Here is a 19401-nt window from a genome sequence, read left to right on the forward strand (position 1 = left end):
GAACTAAACAGAAATATTATGAATTAGGTGAAAGATCACATAAAATTCTTGCTTGGCAGTTGAAAACAGAACAGGTTTCTAAAACAATAAATGCAATTAGAACAAGTGTAAATAAGGTTACTTATAAGCCTTTAGAAATTAATGAAACTTTAAAAAATTTTTACACTGAACTATATCAATCAGAATCAAAAAATAAGATTGCTGAGATAGATAAATTTTTATCACAAATAACCCTTCCAAAATTAAATTTGGAAGAACAGAAAGGATTAGATATGCCCTTTACATTAAAAGAGGTTGAAGAAGCTTTAGGATCACTTCAGAGTAATAAATCTCCAGGAGAAGATGGTTTTCCTCCTGAGTTTTATAAAAAATTTAAAGATTTATTAGTTCCTCCTTTTATGGAATTAATATATCAAGTGGAAAGAATGCATAAACTCCCACAATCTTTTTTAACAGCGATCATAACTGTACTGCCAAAAAAAGATAGAGATCCTTTAAAACCAGCATCATATAGGCCTATTTCTTTGTTGAATACAGATTATAAAATAATAGCAAAAATTTTATCTAATAGAATATCTAAATATTTACCAAAATTAATACATATGGACCAAACAGGTTTTATTAAGAACAGACAATCAATGGATAATATAACCCGGTTAATTAGTATAATTCATTTGGCACAAAAAAGAGAGGAAATGAGTGTGGCAGTTGCTTTGGAAGCAGAAAAAGCATTTGATAGATTGGAATGGGATTTTTTTATTTAAGGTATTGGAAAAATATGAATTAGGAAAATCTTTTATACAATGGATCAAAATTTTAAATACTAATCCTCAAGCTAAAGTAGTTACAAATAGTCAGATTTCAACACCATTTTGTTTAACGAGGTCAACTAGACAAGGCTGCCCATTATCACCTGCTTTATTTGTATTGGCAATAGAACCATTAGCTGAATTAATTAGAACAGATTCAGATATTGGGGGCTTTCGAGTTAATCAAGAAGAATATAAGATTAACTTATTTGCTGATGATGTTTTGATTTACTTAACAAACCCATTGCAATCTTTGCAAAGATTATCTTTTAGATTGGAAGAATATGGGGAAGTATCGGGTTATAAAGTAAATTGGGATAAAAGTGAAATTTTACCCCTCACCAAAGGAAATTATAATCAATGTCGATTAGTAACTCAATTTCGATGGTCAATAAATGGGATAAAATATTTAGGTATTAGAGTTAATAATGATGTAAAAAATTTATATAAACAAAATTATTTGCCATTATTAAAAAAAATAAAAGAGGATCTTGATAAATGGATGATGTTACCAATAACATTAATAGGTAGAGTTAATGTTGTAAAAATGAATATATTTCCTAGATTGCAATATTTATTTCAAACTTTACCAATACAATTACCTCAGAAGTTTTTTCAAGAACTGAATAAATATGTAAGGAAATTACTTTGGAAAGGAAAGATGTCAAGAATATCATTGGAAAAATTGACATGTAAATTTGATTTAGGAGGGTTACAACTTCCAAACTTTAAGAATTATTATAAAGCAAATCAACTTAGATTTATTGCGTCTTTTTTTGATGAAGAAAAACCGGCGTGGATTAGAATAGAATTAGATAAGATAGGAGAAAATATACCAGAAGATTTTATATATAAATGGGAATCCAAATGGATACGGGAAAAAAAAGAATCTCCTATATTAAGACATTTGATTGATTTATGGAATAAGGTAAATATGGACGATGAGATAAAGAAATCTTAATTAGCAAAAAGGACTTTAATTCAAAATAGGCTTATTCCTTTTACAATGGATAATAAACTTTTACATAATTGGTTTCAAAAGGGGATTAAATATTATAGGTGACTGTTTTGAAGGAGGTATATTGATGTCATTTGATCAATTAAAAAATAAATATAAAATATCAAATAACACTCTTTTCTGTTATTTTCAATTAAAAGCCTATTTACGAGAAAAGCTGGGACAAACAATGTTGATGCCAAAACCTAGTGAAATAGAAATATTAATTCAGAAAGGAAAAATTAAAAAATTTACATCTTGTATGTATAATTTGATTCAAAAGCAGACAATTAAATTAGGAATTCATAAATCAAGACAAAAATGGGAATCTGATCTGAATGTTAAAATTGATGGAAAAAATTGGTCAAGATTATGTTCTGATAGTATGAGAAATACAATAAATGTTCGACTTAGATTAATACAATATAATTTTTTACATCAATTATATATAACACCACAGAAAATAAATAGATTAAATTCAAATATGTCTGACCAATGTTTTCGATGTAAACAAGAAATTGGTACTTTTTTACATTCTACTTCGTCTTGTTTTAAAATTCAACCATTTTGGATTAATTTAAGACTTTTATTGGAACAAATTATTGGAGTACAACTCCCACATAGTCCATTATTATTTTTATTAGGAGACATTGAAGGGACAATAACAAAATTTAAATTGAATAAGAATCAGAAAAAATTTATAAAAATTGCTTTGGCAGTAGCCAAAAAAGTTGTTGCAGTTACTTGGAAATCTGATTTAAATTTAACTATGGATCGTTGGAATAATGAAATACATAGTTGTATTCCACTTGAAAAAATTACGTATAATCTAAGAAGTGAATATGATATATTTTTGAAAATTTGGTCCCCATACTTACAAAAGATAGGATTAGATACATAGGTCCTTTGAAGATAAAATTATAGTAATTGGGGAAAGTGAAAATAAATATCAAAATTATTTTGAACTCCATGGAGCATGTGGGGATCCTCCGATATCCAGGCAATCTTTCTTTTCCTTTTTTTTTTCTTTTTTTAGATAAGGGTTAAGGGGGGGAGGGTTAAGGGGAGGGGGGAGGGTTAATATCATTTTTCTCACTTTGTAATCTCTAAAATTTAATAAATAAATAATATTTTTAAAAAAGCAGCATTGGTGGGAAGAAATACATTGTCGATGTTTCTTCTGAAACGCTGCATTTCCTGTTTCTTTCTCTTATTACAACCTAATAGCATCTGATCCCTCCACTTCTAGCTTCTGTCTCTTATTGGTTCTTCAACCATGAAGGAATTTGAAAACCCATGTGAGTTTTATAACTAAAGTATTGCTTAATTGGTAATCTCAAAAGGCCAGCAAACATAAAGGTAGAGGATGAACAGGACTTCATTTGAGATAGACCATGGACAGCAGAGTTTGAGATGAGTGGTTTACCAGGAATATAATGGAGGTTGTGTAGGAATGCACCCAGTCCCTTGTCCATTGATTAGCTATTCATGGATCAGTTTGCTCATAAGTTTGGCTCCAAGATCCATCTCAATTTTTTAAAAAAATGTATATTCTCATTGACGAACAAATCCCTGCCTGTACAAATAGGATACTCAGTTTTCAGTCCACTTGTATGAAGTGACTCTTTGCAAAGTTTACACATCTACTTCTTGTGATTTCAGAACAAGTCAATGCTTATTAAGTTTCTCTGAAAAGAGCTTGTTAGCTAATACATTTACATTTAGGCATTTAAACATTTTAACCTGTTAATCATGTGTGTTGATGTTTTTAAAAAAAATTAATTATGTTTATGTTTTGAGAGATGGAGGAAAGTGTATTAGCACTTTTCATAAACACTTTTATGCTTTTCAAAGACACGAGATTTAGCAGATGCTGGAAATCCAGAGTAACAAAAAGTAGTGGAGCAACTCAGCAGGTCAGGTTGCATCTAACAAGGGGGAATAAAGAGCCAACACTTTTGGCCTAGACCCTTCATCAGGACTCAGGTTGTCAGCCCTAAACTACTATTTTTGCCCGTTACACCGTTGCTGTTTAGGGCAGCAATGAAGGTCCTTCATTTTTGGCAGGCATTCATGGCTTCCTTCATTGTGTCAGTATCTTCCTGTCGGTTTACTGTCAGTCATGCTAGTCCTGGATGGAGACTCAGGAATACCACTGCACTCAAATGTGGAAGGATTCTTCATTGCTGTTTCCATAACAGTTTTGTCTTACCAGTCAGGGTTGTTAGTCCTGAGCTTTAAACCAAACCTGGAGGATCATTCTTAGTCTGGCTTCTAACCTTTGACCTGTTTGGCATGGGTGACCCTACCAAGAGCTGAAGCATAAAGCCCTGACTCCAGCCAACATGGCTCTCCATATCACTGAGGCACAGGCCTCCAAACCCTATGACAAGGCTGTGGTCCTCTTGGAGTTCAGCCCAAAATGTTGGCTCTTTATTCATCTCTATGGATGCCGCCTGATGTACTGAATTCCTCTAATATTTTGTGTGCGTGTCATTTATTTTGATATCTGTGAATCTCTTGTGAATGATAAGAATGATGCAGCTAATGTTGGAGGTACTCAATACATTGATGAGATGATCAGCTTATTATATGAAACCATCCACCTGGCAGTCCTTTGCTGGGATACTTTTTAAGAGGATACTGTATGTTTTTCTTACATCCTTTTAAAGAGTTGTTTATCTTGGCAAGAGCCCAGCTGTAGAGAAACATTCCTTGAAAAAGAAAGGAAGCAGGAAAAGGATGTTCAGGGTGAAACAGGACAATCAATGGGCTGTGAAATTTGAAAATGCTTTTCTTTAAATGGAAGTGAAATGATTTAGAAGGCAAAGGTGTAGAACTCTTTGGACCTAATGCGGGTAGACAGGATTATTACAATTGGGTACAACAGTTTGCCTGGGCATGGTGGGTTAAAGGGCCTGATTCTGACAGTGCAATGCCAGTAACTCTCAAGAAGTTCAACTTATAGGACAGAACAAACTCTATAAAATCATTAAACACAAAGTACACTGCAGATGCTGTGGTCAAATCAACACGTACAAACAAGCTGGATGAAAGGAGCAGTCAACGGATGCTGCCCGACCTGCTGTGTTCATCCAGCTTGTTTGTACATCTATAAAATCATTGCTTCTGAGTCTCTTCCAGCTGGGCTCCATTTGTAACAATGTCCTACAAAATTCTTCTCTAATTACTGGGAATTGAAGGACAAACCTGTCGTTGACAAGTTGGGGCAAGAGTAGTGGTTGGGTGACCATAGTGCAAGTCTCGCTGATCCAGCATAATTCTGGAATAGGAAATCAGCTGTTGAATTTCAATCCAGTGCAGAAATAGGAAAGACCTTTGGACGTTAGGACTGCTTTCTCTCAGTGATGCATGCAAAGGAGCTTTCAAAGTTCAAAGTAACTTTATTATCAAAGTATGTATATGTCACCATATGCCGTCCTGAGATTCATTTTCTTGCAGACACTCACAGTAGGGCAAAGAAATACAGTAGAGTCAATGAAAAACTAAGCACAAAGACTGACAAACAATCAATGTGCAAAAGAAGACAAACTGCAAATACAAAAATTGTAGTAAATAAATAATACTAAGAATATGAGTTGTAGAGTCCTTGAAAGTGAGTCCATAGGTTGTGGAGTCAGTTCAGATTTCAGGTGAGTGAAATTATCCACGCTGGTTCAGGAGGCTGATGGCTGAGGGATAATAACTGTTCCTGAACCTGGTGGTGTGGGTCCTGAGGCTCCTATACCACCTCCCCAGTGGCAGCAGCAAAAAGAGAGCATGGTCTGAATGGTGAGGGTCCTTGATTATGGATGCTGCTATCTTGTGGCAGTACTCATTGTAGATGAGCTCATTGGTGGGGAGGGCCTATCTCGAGAAGGGTTGTATTCACTACTTTTTTAGGTTTTTCCATTCAAGGGCATTGGTGTTTTCATACCAAGGCCATGATGCAGCCAGTCAGGATATTCTCCACTATGCGTCTGTTGAAACTTGTCAAGTTTTAGAAGAAATGCTGAATCTTTGCAAACTTCTAAGTATTTCATGCCTTCTTTGTAATGACACTTACATACAGGTCCCAGCACAGATCCTCTGAAATGATAACACCAAGGAATTAAATTTTTTTTATTAGTTTTTTTATACATTTTCTACATTGCTACAGATAAAAAAAACCCAGATCGAAATGAAGAACATTAATACAGTGCAAAAATAAACATACAATAATAATATAATACAAAAGAAGATAATTGAGAAAGCACCCAAATTGAAGATATGTAAAATTAATATCCTCCCCAAACCCCGCAACAAAAAAGAACTCCAGACCAACCACAACACAATCTAGAGAGTATACATCAGGACATTCAAACCCCCAAAACTGTAAATACACTTAGCAACAGTAGATATTAATGCCTACTACCAACAGAAAAGGAGCTGAAAGCAAGGGACCAAAAAAAAACCTTAGTTAAGAGGAAGGATATGAAAATACTCAATAAAAGGTCCCCAGATCTTATGGAACTTTGTATCAGAATTAAGAACTGAATAATGAATTTATTCAAGGTCTAAGCAGGACATAATATCATTAAGCCATTGAGCATGCGTGGGCGGGGCAACATCCCTCCATCTAAGGAAGATTAAACGTCTAGCCAGGAGAGAAGCAAAAGATAATATTCGACACTTAGTCGCACTCAGACGTAAATCTGTCTCACCCAAAAAACCGAACAAAGCAATTAAAGGGTTAGGTTCTAGGTGGTGATTCAGAATACAAGATAACGTTATGAAGACGTCTTTCCAAAATTTCTCCAAGCTAGGACACAACCAGTACATATGAATGAGAGAGGCCTCGCCCCTTTTGCATTTATCACAGAGAGGACTAATGTTAGGGTAAAATCGGGATAGTTTAGATTTAGACATATGGGCTCTATGAACAATCTTAAACTGTAAAAGGCAATGGCGAGCGCAAAGAGAGGTTGAATTAACCGATTTGAGAATCGAATCCCAAGTCTCATCAGATAAGGAGATATTTAAATCATGCTCCCAAGCCATTCTAATTTTATCCACAGGGGCACGCCGTAAGGATGCTAATTTATCACGAATAAATGATATTAAACCTTTACCTAGTGGATTAATAGAAAGAAATAAATCCATAACATTTTTCTCAGGCATTTCAGGGAAGTTAGGAATTAAAGGATTAATAAAGTGTCTAATTTGGAGATATCTAAAAAAATGAGCATTGGGCAGATTGAACTTAGCAGAGAGCTGTTGAAAAGATGCAAAGCGATTATCAATAAAAAAGATCTTCAAAATGTCTAATGCCCTTCCTATACCAATCATGGAATGCTGAATCATACGTAGTAGGTAAAAAAAAAAGGTGATTATGTAAGATAGGGCTAGAAAAGGAAAAACCATGGAAACCATAAAACTTCCTAAACTGAGCCCATATACGCAAAGTGTGTCTAACAAGAGGATTAACAATTAATCTGGACAAACTACTAGGGAGTACAGAGCCAAGAAGTGCAGAGATAGATAAATCTTTAGTGGAACTCAACTCCATTGCCACCCAATTAGGGCACTCGGGTTGGCCATGGAAAAAAGACCAAAAGGTAGCACAACGTATATTGGCTGCCCAATAATGTAAACGAAAGTTAGGTAAAGCCATGCCACCCTCTTTTTTAGATTTTTGGAGATAAACTTTATTAATTCTAGAGCGCTTATTCTTCCACAGATATGACAAAATAATAGAGTCTAAGGAATCAAAAAAAGATTTAGGAATAAAAATTGGGATTGATTGAAGTAAATATAAAAGTTTAGGGAGTTTAGGTCAACATTGATACGACCTACCAAAGACATAGATAGAGGTGACCATTGTAACAGACTCTGATTTATAGTATATGAAAGATTGGCAAAATTTTCACGAAAGAGATCTTTAAACTTCCTTGTGATTGTAATCCCAAGATAAGTAAATTGATTATGAACTACTTTAAAAGGGAGATCACGAAATGTTAATTCTTGTGCTTCTTTATTAATTGGGAAAAGTTCGCTCTTATGTAAATTAAGTTTATAGCCAGAGAACTGGCTAAACTGATCAAGAAGTGAAAACATTGGAGGTAAGGATGTAGACGGATTTGAAAGAAAAAGTAATAAGTCATCAGCATAGAGAGAAACTCTATGCTCAACACCCCCTCTCCAAATCCCGGTCAATTCAGGACAATTTCAAAATGCTATCGCCAAAGGTTCTATAGCCAAATCAAAGAGAAAGGGACTTAAAGGGCATCCCTGGCAGGTGCCACGTTTGAGGTTAAATAACTGGGATTTCTGAAAATTAGCCAAAACAGAGGCAGTAGGACACAAATACAGCAATTTGATCCAAGAGATAAAACTTTGACCGAAGTCAAATTTTTCTAAAACTGCAAAAAGGTAGTTCCACTCTATACGATCAAATGCTTTCTCTGCATCGAGGGAAATAACACATTCAGGAATCCCAGTTGAAGGTGAATATAAAATGTTAAATAAACGCTGAATGTTAAAAAAAGGAAGACGATTTTTAATAAAACCAGTTTGATCATCAGAAATAATAGAGGGGATAACAGTTTCTAATCTGTAAGCCAAAACTTTGGCCAAGATTTTAACATCAACATTGAGCAAAGAAATCAGCCTATACGAAGAACACTCTGTTGGGTCTTTACCCTTTTTTAATAAAAGAATAATAGATGCCTCATTAAAAGAGGGTGGCAATTTACCATAATTAAACGAGTCAGATAATACTGAGAATAACTGAGGGGAAAGAAGTGAAGAGAATGATTTATAAAATTCTATGGGGAACCCATCAGGTCCAGGAGATTTCCCTGAAGACAATGCAGAAATTGCAAAAGATATTTCTTCTGATGAAATAGGCGCATTAAGTTTGGCTTTAAAATCAGACGAAAGTGAAGGAATATTCAGATTATTTAAAAAGTGATCAACAGAGATATTGTCATTCAAAGATTCAGAGGAATAAAGTCGAGAATAGAAATTTTTAAATGCGTCATTGATTTCTAAGTGATCCGATGTAAAGTCTCCATTCTCCTTCCGGATCTTTGTAATATGTTGTTTGGCTTTGGAACGTCTCAGCTGATTGGCTAGAAATTTACCAGATTTGTCACCATGAATATAGAAGCGACTCTTACTTTCAAGAAGTTGGCGATCGACAGGTTGAGTAGACAGAAGATTAAATTTAGTTTGAAGTTCTACACGCTTCTTGTATAATTCAGGATTCTTAGTTTGAGCATACAGTTGATCCAGTTCTTTAATCTAATTAATGAGGTCTAATCAATCTGCAGAGGACTTTCTATTAAGATTTGCTGTATAGGAGATTATTTGACCCCTCAAATATGCTTTCATGGCATCCCAGACAATCTGGGATGACACTTCAGATGATGTATTGGTGTTAAAATAAAAGGTTATCTGATCCTTAATAAATTTTAGAAAATCATCATCCGATAATAAAGTCGAGTCAAAACGCCAGTGTTTATTCCTCTGAGGGAGACCAGGAAAATTTAAAGACAAAGTAATTGGGGCATGGTCAGAAATCAGTATACTCTGATAGTCACAAGAATAGACAAATGGAATAAGTTGATTATCGAGTAAAAAGTAGTCAATTCTAGTAAAGGTATGGTGAACATGTGAAAAAAAAGAGTAGTCTCTCTCAGTGGGATGAAGGAAACGCCATATATCAGAATTAGAGAGAAAAGAGTGAATAGCTAAGGCAGATTTAGTAAGTAGTCTAGTAACAGAGGACGATCGATCCAAATTAGGATCTAACCAACAATTGAAATCGCCACCCAGTCTAAGAGAGTATGAGTTTAAATCTGGTAGCGAGGAGAAAAAACGTTCAAAAAAAATTAACATCATCAAAATTGGGAGCATACAGGTTTGCTAGTACAACTTTAGTATTGTATAATTTACCAAAAACAATAATAAAATGGTCATTTGTATCAGATATCTTATTATGGAGTTCAAAAGGAATATTTGAATTTATAGGGATGGAGACCCCCCCCTAGCTTTGGCAGCAAAGGATGAATGAAAATGCTGACCCGCCCACTTTGACAGAAGCTGAGAATTATCAAAACTACGAATATGAGTTTCTTGAAGGAAAGCAATGTCAGCTTTGAGTTGTTTAATATGGGAGAAGACCTTCCTTCTTTTAACAGGATGATTCAGTCCCTTTACATTCCAGCTCACAAATTTAAGTGAATTAACCATTATCAATTGTTAGTGCATAGAAGGTAGCAGGCATATAAAAAATCAAGCAGTACAATAACAGTCTGGGAGCAAAAATGTAAACATAGATCCGTAGAATCAAAACAGAGACATGTCCTGAATAACAAAGGAAAACAAAAGAAACAGTGAGTAATGTTGGAACTGGAGAACCCCCCCCCCCCCGCAACCCAAAATTAGACGGCTACCTAAAAAAGCAGCTAGCTCTACCAAAAAAATTAACCCAAGTATGACTTCCAGTTCTGTGTCGTTAACAAAAGTTCCGTATAAATAATATAGCAAATAATAACTAATTTATGCACTAGAAAACAGAATTATAAATAGGAACAACTTCAACAGAAGTATAAAACTTAATACAAAGAAAATCAGAAGAAAACTAAAACTAACCTACCCGTGAAAAATTATAAAAGATTAAAAGAAAAAAAAAGGAGGGAGAAAAGGGGGAAATTATAAAATTCAAAGAGAGTCCTTATCAACCATTTACAGGAAAAAAAAAGCAAAACTTAAACTATGAATCAACCAACAGGGAGGCCTTCAATAAAAACTCCAAACCTCCAAAACAAGTTAAAGACAATTGTAGTTCTCTATAGATAAGGTTATACAAAATAAAATAGATTACACAGGTAAAATCTAAAAGTTCGCAGGGAAACATTAAACTTAAATTATCTATTTAGAAAAAATGCACCAAGTCCAGGGAGAGATTGACTACAGCCCTTAGAGTTTCAATAGATAATGACTGAGTTATTCAAGTAAAGTCTGAGTTCGGAAAAGATAGTTTTACTTCGAGAAGTACTTATCAACCGTTTTAGAAGGTCAGGCCGGTTCTGAAGAAGACGAGGAGGCTGGGAGACTTCCAACAAACGCCTCAGCCTGCTTTACTGATTTAAACCACTTATAATCCCTAGTAGTAAGCGTAATTCGGAGATCGGCTGGGTTTCGAAGAAAGGGTCTGAATCCGCGATCAAAAAGCACTTTCATTACACCTTTAAACTCAGCACGCATCTTCAGAACCTGGGGAGCAAAATCCTCCACAAAACGAATGACCGTATTTTGAAAGGCAGAAGTACCTCTGCGGCGTGCCTCCATCATCAAACGGTTTTTCACCTGGTATTGATGAAAGCATAAAATAATCGGCCGTGGGCGGGAACCCAGAGTTGCTCGAGAAACATAGATCCTGTGTGCCCTTTCAAGCTCAGGTGGAGTCGGAAAAAATTCTTTCCCGAAAATCTCTCAGAGAAACTTGGAAAAAAATTCAACAGGAGAGCCCTTTTCAGTGGCCTCTGGCAAACCAAGAATTCGTAGATTGCAACGTCTGCTCCGATTTTCAAGATCCACCATTTTGGAAAAAAGTTTACTATTCTTCTCCTCTAGGTTGGAGCAGAGAGTTTCAAGATATTGAACACGGCGTTTTAAATCTTCAGAAGTTACGTCAATGCGAGATAAATGTTCATCATGATCATCCACTCTAGCATTAATCTGATCCAGTTTGGCATTCAGCTGGTTGAAAGAAGTTCTAAATTCAGTTCTAAAATCCATTAAAGTATCTTGTCGATGTTGTTCCAGAACAGCAAGAATGTCAGCCGACAAAGCCGTAGAAGTTTCCTTTTTCCCGGTTTTAGTACTTTTGGTAGCCATTATAAGATAGATGTGTTTGCAGGCAGGTAGAAAAGAACTAATAAAATACCTAACTAAGGTTTAAGAAGGGAGACACATAGTGCAAAGGTAAGAAGAATGACGGAGCAAAAGTTCGGAGCGACTAAGCAATCGCCATCTTACTGGAGGTGTCAGGAATTTAAAATTTAAAATGACCTCCAATCACCTGTTGAGCATGTGCTCATTCTGCTGCACTTTCCTATTCAGCAGAGGAAGTGCTTCTTCTGCTTCTTCCCTTCCCAGCATCCAGGTACAGGTGTCCCCTGTTTTTCGAACGTTCGATTTATGACAATTCGATGTTACAAAAGACCTACATTAGTACTTGTTTTCGCTAACCAAAGAGAATTTTCGCTTTTACAAAAAAAAGATGCCTGCTTTATACGTGTGTTTACCCCAAGAAAGACTACAATGACCATGAAGCCTTGTGCAGGCAGTTGTTTGTGCATGCGTGTACGTGCGTATGCATGTGAGTACTTAGGCGTGTACCTGCACATGCGTGTATGTGCGGATTTTTTTTTCTCCAAATCGATTTTGGCTCACTGTCTTCCTGAGTTTGATAAGTGAAACTACACCATACATACAATATTTCTACTTTATATAAAGTCTATATTTATCATATCATTCCTGCTTTTACGATATGTTAGTGTTATTTTAGGTTTTATGTGTTATTTGGTTTAATTTGGTAGGTTTTTTCCCCCATATAAATTAATGGTAATTGCTTCTTCGCTTTACGACATTTCAGGTTACAAACAGTTTCATAGGAATGCTCTACCTTTGGATTGCGGGGGAAACCTGTACCTAAAAATTCCTTTCAGTTAAGAACACTATAGGACAATACATGCCCTACAGTCCACAATGTGGTGCCAACCCTTAACCTACTCCAAGACAAATCTAACTCTTCCCTGTTCGTAGTTCTCCGTTTTTCTTTCATCCATGTTTCTATCCAAATTAAGTATTAAGGCAGTGATCACTCATGTTGTCAACCCATGTAGGTTGTTGAGAATCAAAGTGAATCAATGGACTTACAAGGAATAATTTATAGGGAAACGTGGGGGGGGGGGGTGGAAATGGAATTGATGGAATCGCTCCCATCATCTTGAAGGGTGAATAGCTTGTGTTCTGAGAAAATATAATGAAACTAAGTATTTTTTCTCATTCCTCTAGATTCGTGTGGCTCCATTTCTCCCAGCAGACTGGTTGCAAATGTGGGCTCAAGCCACAACATAACCTGCTCATTTTGTGAAGCTGGAGCAGCTGACAAGGTACAATGGATATATGGTGGTAGTCCACTCACCAGGAGCCAATTCACAAAGATCAACTCCAGTGCCAGTATGGCAATGTTGATTAACCTTGGCCTAACCAGCAGGCAAGGAGAGAATCTGACATGTGTTTCTGAAAAAGAGTCTAACATCATGTTAGTTCAAACTGGATGTGAGTATTCAATGGGGAGATACTGATGCAATGTCGATTTTACAAGGAGTTTGAATTTACAGTTACAGTACTGTGCAAAAATCTTAGAAGCATATATATTGCTCAGCTGCCAACAAATTTTGCACAATACTGTAGTAATTTTATGTATTGCACTGTAGTGCTGTCACAAAAAGTAATTTCATGACATTTGTGAGTGATGATGAACCTGATTCTGATACGGATCTCTGTTGAGGGAAGGGCACAGGGAGAATGGAATCATGGTTGGGATAAGGGGAAGGGAGAGCAGAGAGGAGGGAGCAGGAAGCACCAGAGAGACATTCTATAATGATCAATAAGCCAATTCTTTGGAATCAAATGACCTTGCCTGATGTCTCAGGGTTGGGTGTGTCTGCACCCCTACTGCCTGCAACCCCTGACATTCCTTCTCTACCATCAGTCCCATACTCCTCCTGTGGTGGTGCTCCACCCTCACCATTTCCAATATTCTTTTGTTATGTATCCCGTAACTGGATCACTTACCAGCAAAGATAGAGAGGTCCGCTGAAGTCTGATGGTACCATTTTTAAACGTTTTTATTTATAAAGGGGCACAAAAGGAAGGTTAATACAAACATTTTGATAACATACGTCGTCAATACTCAATCTAAAGCGCAGGTATAGTAATAATCAATCAGAAATAAGCTCTATAGTTGTCTAGGGGATAATATATTGTCCATTTGGAAATATAACAGTCATTCAAAAGTCTGCAGGCTTCAGCCTTTTGGGAACCGCTGGGTTTCCCGTGTTGGTGAGAAAAGGAACACTTGCCCAGGTCCTTACGAAGCAAAGCCGTGGAATCAGGGGAGCAGGCTTCCCTGTTGTTAGTTAAAAGCGGTTTTCCGTGATTCCAGCCACAGACTCCCGATTCGGAATCTAACGCACGTGGCTTCCTTCAAAATGGCTTCCCGCTACGACGGGATCGCTATCGTGTCTCCTTGGTGCATCTGAAGGGGTCCCCCCCCCCCCCAGACCCTCCTTTATACTTCCTCACGGGATCGCAGGTGTCAATCTCTCTCTCAACCAATTCACTTTGCCCGAGGGCTTTACACGTGGTCTTCATGAGACAATAGTCAAGGTCGCCTTATTCTGCATCCCGGTGGAACGCGGTATTCAGCACGTCTCTCTCTCTCCCATTTCCTGTGCCTATTCAGCATGTCTCTCTCTTCTCTTGGGTCATTGACCCCCCCCCCCCCCCTTTCACTAGGGCTCTTGCGATTCTCACAAAGGAGGGGGCTGGTATCATAACACTTTGCTCCCTCCAGATTACCAGACTTGCTCTCCACTCCACGTTGACTAATACAGCATTGCCGAAAAGTCTTAGACACGGTAGCTTTATATATATGCCATACACAATACTGTACAAGTCAAGAAAACCCTCTATAAAACAGATGTGAGGAATCAAGGAAACAATTTTGTTAGACAGAAGATAGAGTCAGATGTGTAGCACAGAAATGGCCCTATGGAGCACCATGTCCATACCTGCCTTTTTTGCCCATCTGCATGAACCCCCTTTACTTGCATTAGATCAGTGTATTTTTATGTTGTGCCTGTTTAAATATTATTTACTGTATCTGATTCCTACATCACCTGGCAACGAACTCAGGAGATCAATCACTGCTCTATTTACAGAAAACTTTCTCTTCTAATCCCCCTTTAAAACACCTTTCTCTCAAGTTAGGCTGCTACCCTCTTGCTTTTCAGAATCAGGTTTATTATCACTGACGTTTGTTGTTACCATTGACTCAGGAGCAGAATTAGGTAATTTGGCCTATCGAGACTGCACCACCATTACATCGTGGCTGATTTATTTTCCTTCTCAACCCTGTGGTCCTGCCTTCTCCCCATAACCTTTGATGCCCTGACTAAATCAAGAACCCAACGGTTTCTGCATCTGATCAGCAGAAACCCCAGTAGACTTCTAGCCTATTGGAGTTGTTTTACAGCAACAGTATTGTGCAAGAGGTTAAAATCATTATAAATTACTAAATGTGCAAAAGATAAATAAATGGGGTTATGTTTATGGGTTCATGAACCATTCAGAAATCCAATGGCAGAGAGGAAGAAGTTGATCTTGAAACATTGAACCTACCTCCTTCCTGTTATCATAGTAACACAAAGAGTACATGCCCCAGATGCTGTAGGTCTTTAATGATAGATGCAGCCTTCTTGAGAGACTGCCTCATGATCCTCAATGTCTTGTGCCTGAGATGGAACAGGCTGAGTCTATAGCCCCCTGTTGCCTCTTGTGATCCTGTGCATTTGAGGCTCCATACTAGGCTGTGATGAAACTATTTAGAATGCTCTCCACCATACATCTGTAGAAATGTGTTAGAGTCTTTGCTGATAGAAACATAAAAAACCTACAGCACAATATAGGCCCTTTGGCCCACAAAGTTGTACTGAACATATCCCTACCTCAGAAATTACTAGGCTTACCTATAGCCATCTATTTTCCTAAGCTCCATGTACCTATCCAAAAGTTTCTTAAAAGACCTTATCATATCCACCTCTACCACCGCTGCTGGCAGCCCATTCCATGTACTCACCACTCTCTGAGTAAAAAACTTAACCCTGACATCTTCTCTGTACCTACTCCCCAGCACCTTAAACCTGTGTCCTCTTGTGGCAACCATTTCAGCCCTGGGAAAAAGCCTCTTACTATCCACACGATCAAAGCCTCTCATCATCTTATACACCTCTGTCAGGTCACCTCTCATCCCCCGTCGCTCCAAGGAGAAAGGGCCCAGTTTCACTCAACCTATTCCCATAAGGCATGCTCTCCAATCGAGGCAACATCCTTGTAAGTCTCCTCTGCACCCTTTCTATGGCTTCCACATCCAGAGGCAACCAGAACTGAGCACAGTGCTCCAAGTGGGGTCTGACCAAGGTCCTATATAGCTGCAACATTACCTCTCGACTCCTAAATTCACCGTACGCCTTCTTAACCACAGAGTCAACCTGCACAGCTGCTTTGAGCATCCTCTGGTCTTAGACCCCAAGATCCCTCTGATCCTCCACACTGCCAAGAGTCTTACCATTAATACTATATTTTGCCATCATATTTGACCCACCAAAATGAACCACTTCACACTTGCCTGGGTTGAACTCCATCTGTCACTTCTCAGCCCAGTTCTGCATCCTATCAATGTCCTGCTGTAACCTCTGACAGCCTTCCACACTATCCACAACACCTCCAACCTTTGTGTCATCAGCAAACTTACTAACCCATCCCTCCACTTCCTCTTCCAGGTCATTTATAAAAATCACGAAGAGTAAGGGTTCCAGAACAGATCCCTTAGGCACTCCACTGGTGACCGACCTCCATGCAGAATATGACCTGTCTACAACCACTCTTTGCCTTCTGTGGGCAAGCCAATTCTTGATTCACAAGGCGATGTTCCCTTGGATCCCATGCCTCCTTACTTTCTCAATAAGCCTGGCATGGGGTACATTATCAAATACCTTGCTGAAATCCATATACACTACATCTATTGCTCTTCCTTCATCAATCTGTTTAGTCACATCCTCAAAAATTTCAATCAAGCTCATAAGGCACGACCTGCCCTTGACAAAGCCATGCTGGCAATTTCTAATCATATTATACCTCTCCAAATGTTCATAAATCCTGCCTCTTAGGATCTTCTCCATCAACATACCAATCACTGAGGTAAGACTCACTGGTCCATAATTCCCTGGGCTATCTCTACTCTCTTTCTTGAATAAAGGAACAACATTTGCATCCCTCCAATACTCGGGAACCTCTCCTGTCCCCATTGATGATGCAAAGATCATCGCCAGAGGCTCAGCAATCTCCTCCCCCACCTCCCACAGTAGCCTGGGCTACATCTCATCCAGTCCTGGTGACTTATCCAACTTGATGCTTTCCAAAAGCTCCAGCACAGCCTCTTTCTTAATATCTACATGCTCAAGCTTTTCAGACTGCTGAAAATCATCACTACAATCACCAAGATCCTTTTCCATAGTGCACACTGAAGTAAGGTATTCATTAAGTCCCTCTGCTCTTTCCTCCAGTTCCATACACACTTTCCCACTGTCACACTTGATAGGTCCTATTCTTTCATGTCTTATCCTCTTGCTCTTCACATACTTGTAAAATGCCTTGGGGTTTTCCTTAATCCTGCCTGCCAAGGCCTTCTCATGGCCCCTTCTGGCTCTCCTAATTTCCTCCTTAAGCTCCTTCCTGTTAGCCTTATAATCTTCTAGATCTCTAACATTACCTAGCTTTCTGAACTGTTCATAAGCTTTTCTTCTTGACTAGATTTATTACAGCCTTTGTACACCACGGTTCCTGTACCCTACCATTGGAACATACTTATGCAGAACTCCACACAAATATCCCCTGAACATTTGCCTCATTTCTTCCGTATTTTTCCCAGAAAACATCTGTTTCCAATTTAAGCTTCCAATTTCCTGCCTGATAGCCTCATAATCCCCCTTACTCCATTTAAACGTTTTTCTAACTTGTCTGTTCCTATCTCTCTCCAATGCTATTGTAAAGGAGATAGAATTATGATCACTATCTCCTATGATCACTATCTCCACTGAGAGATCTGACATATGACCAGGTTAATTTCCCAATACCAAATCAAGTACAGCCTCTCCTCTTGTAAGCTTATCTACTTATTGTGTCAAGAAATCTTCTTGCACACAGCTAACAAACTCCAGCCCATCTAAACCCTTTGCTCTAGAGAGATGCCTATCTATATTTGGGTAATTATAATCTCCCACCACGACAACACTTATTATTACACCTTTCCAGGATCTGTTTCCCTATCTGCTCCTCGATATCCCTATTACTATTGGGTGGCCTATAAAAAACACCCATCGAAGTTATTGACTCCTTCCTGTTCCTAACCTCCACCCAGATATTCCGTAGACAATCCCTCCATGACCTTCACCTTTCCTGCAGCCATGACACTATCTCCGTTCAACAGTGCCACGCCCCCACCTCTTTTGCCTCCCTCCCTGTCCTTTCTGAAACATCTAAAGCCCAGCACTTGAAGTAACCATTCCTGTCCCTGAGCCTCTGTAATGGCCACAACATCATAGCTCCAAGTACTGATCCACGTTCTAAGCTCATCTGCTTTGTTCACAGCATTCCTTGCGTTAAAATAGACACATCTCAAACCTTTGGTCTGAGTGCGTCCCTTCTCTATCACATGCCTATCCTCCTTCTCACACTGTCTACAAGCTTTCTCTATTTGTGAGCCAATCTCACCTTCCCCAGTCTCTTCAGTTCGGTTCCCACCCCCCAACAATTCTAGTTTAAACTCTGCCCAGTAGCCTTAGCAAACCTCCCCACCAGGATATTGGTCCGCCTGGGATTCAAGTGCAACCCATCCTTTTTGTCCAGGTCACACCTGCCACAAAACAGGTCCCAATGATCCAGAAATTTGAATCACTGCCCCCTGCTCCAATCCGTCAGCCACGCATTTATCCTCCACCTCATTCTGTTCCTATTCTCACTGTTGTGTGGCACAGGCAGTAATCCCGAGATTACTACCTTTGCAGTCCTGCTTCTCAACTTCCTTCCAAACTCCCTGTAGTCTTTTTTTCAGGACCTCTTCCCTTTTCCTACCTATGTCATTGGTACCAATATGTACCACAACCTCTGGTTGCTTGCTCTCCCACTACAGGATATCTTGGACGCGGTCTGAAACATCCCGGACCCTGGCACCTGTGAGAAATGTTGCACAATTCCTCAAACTCCTAATGAAGTGGGCCTTTTTCATGATTGCATCAATGTGCTGGTCCCAGGATAGAGCCTCTGAGATGTTGATACAAAGAAGCTTTAGCTGCTCATTCAATTAACTGTCTACCCTGTCAAAACTTGTGATTTTATTTTGCAGTACAGTCACCCCTCAACTTCCTGTTTCTTGGTTCTGCATGGTAGGTTGGCCCAGAAGGTTAGATCACATGAGATCAAAGATGATTTAGCCAAATGAGTACAAAACTGTTTGGTTGTAGAAGTCAGAGGGTGTTGTGAAGGGTTGTTTTTCAGATTGGAAGGCCAGGACCAGTGATGTGCTGCAGGAATCAGTGCTAGAAAACATGGTTCGTAAGTTTGTGGCAGACACCAAAATTTGTGGTACAGTGGGCAGTGATGAAGATTGTGCTGGGATTCAGATCAATTCATTTAACTTCTTGTTTGGAGTGTTTATTCGTTCTTCACTCAGATTGTCTCTTCAGGTCGTTACCAATT

The 19401-nt window shown here is 38.4% G+C and overlaps 1 protein-coding gene across 3 annotated transcripts in view; it reads left to right on the top strand.

The window, feature by feature from the left end:
• lifra (LIF receptor subunit alpha a) overlaps positions 1-19401 on the top strand; it is a 198688-nt gene that overhangs the window by 118380 nt on the left and 60907 nt on the right. For all 3 annotated transcript variants that reach the window (XM_073047970.1, XM_073047972.1, XM_073047971.1), the window contains one exon: positions 12874-13140. In XM_073047970.1, coding sequence (XP_072904071.1) covers positions 12874-13140 — 267 coding nt within the window. The remainder of the gene's footprint in view (positions 1-12873; positions 13141-19401) is intronic.

This window comes from Hemitrygon akajei, chromosome 6, assembly GCF_048418815.1.
Source record: "Hemitrygon akajei chromosome 6, sHemAka1.3, whole genome shotgun sequence".
Taxonomy (NCBI): Eukaryota; Metazoa; Chordata; class Chondrichthyes; order Myliobatiformes; family Dasyatidae; genus Hemitrygon; species Hemitrygon akajei.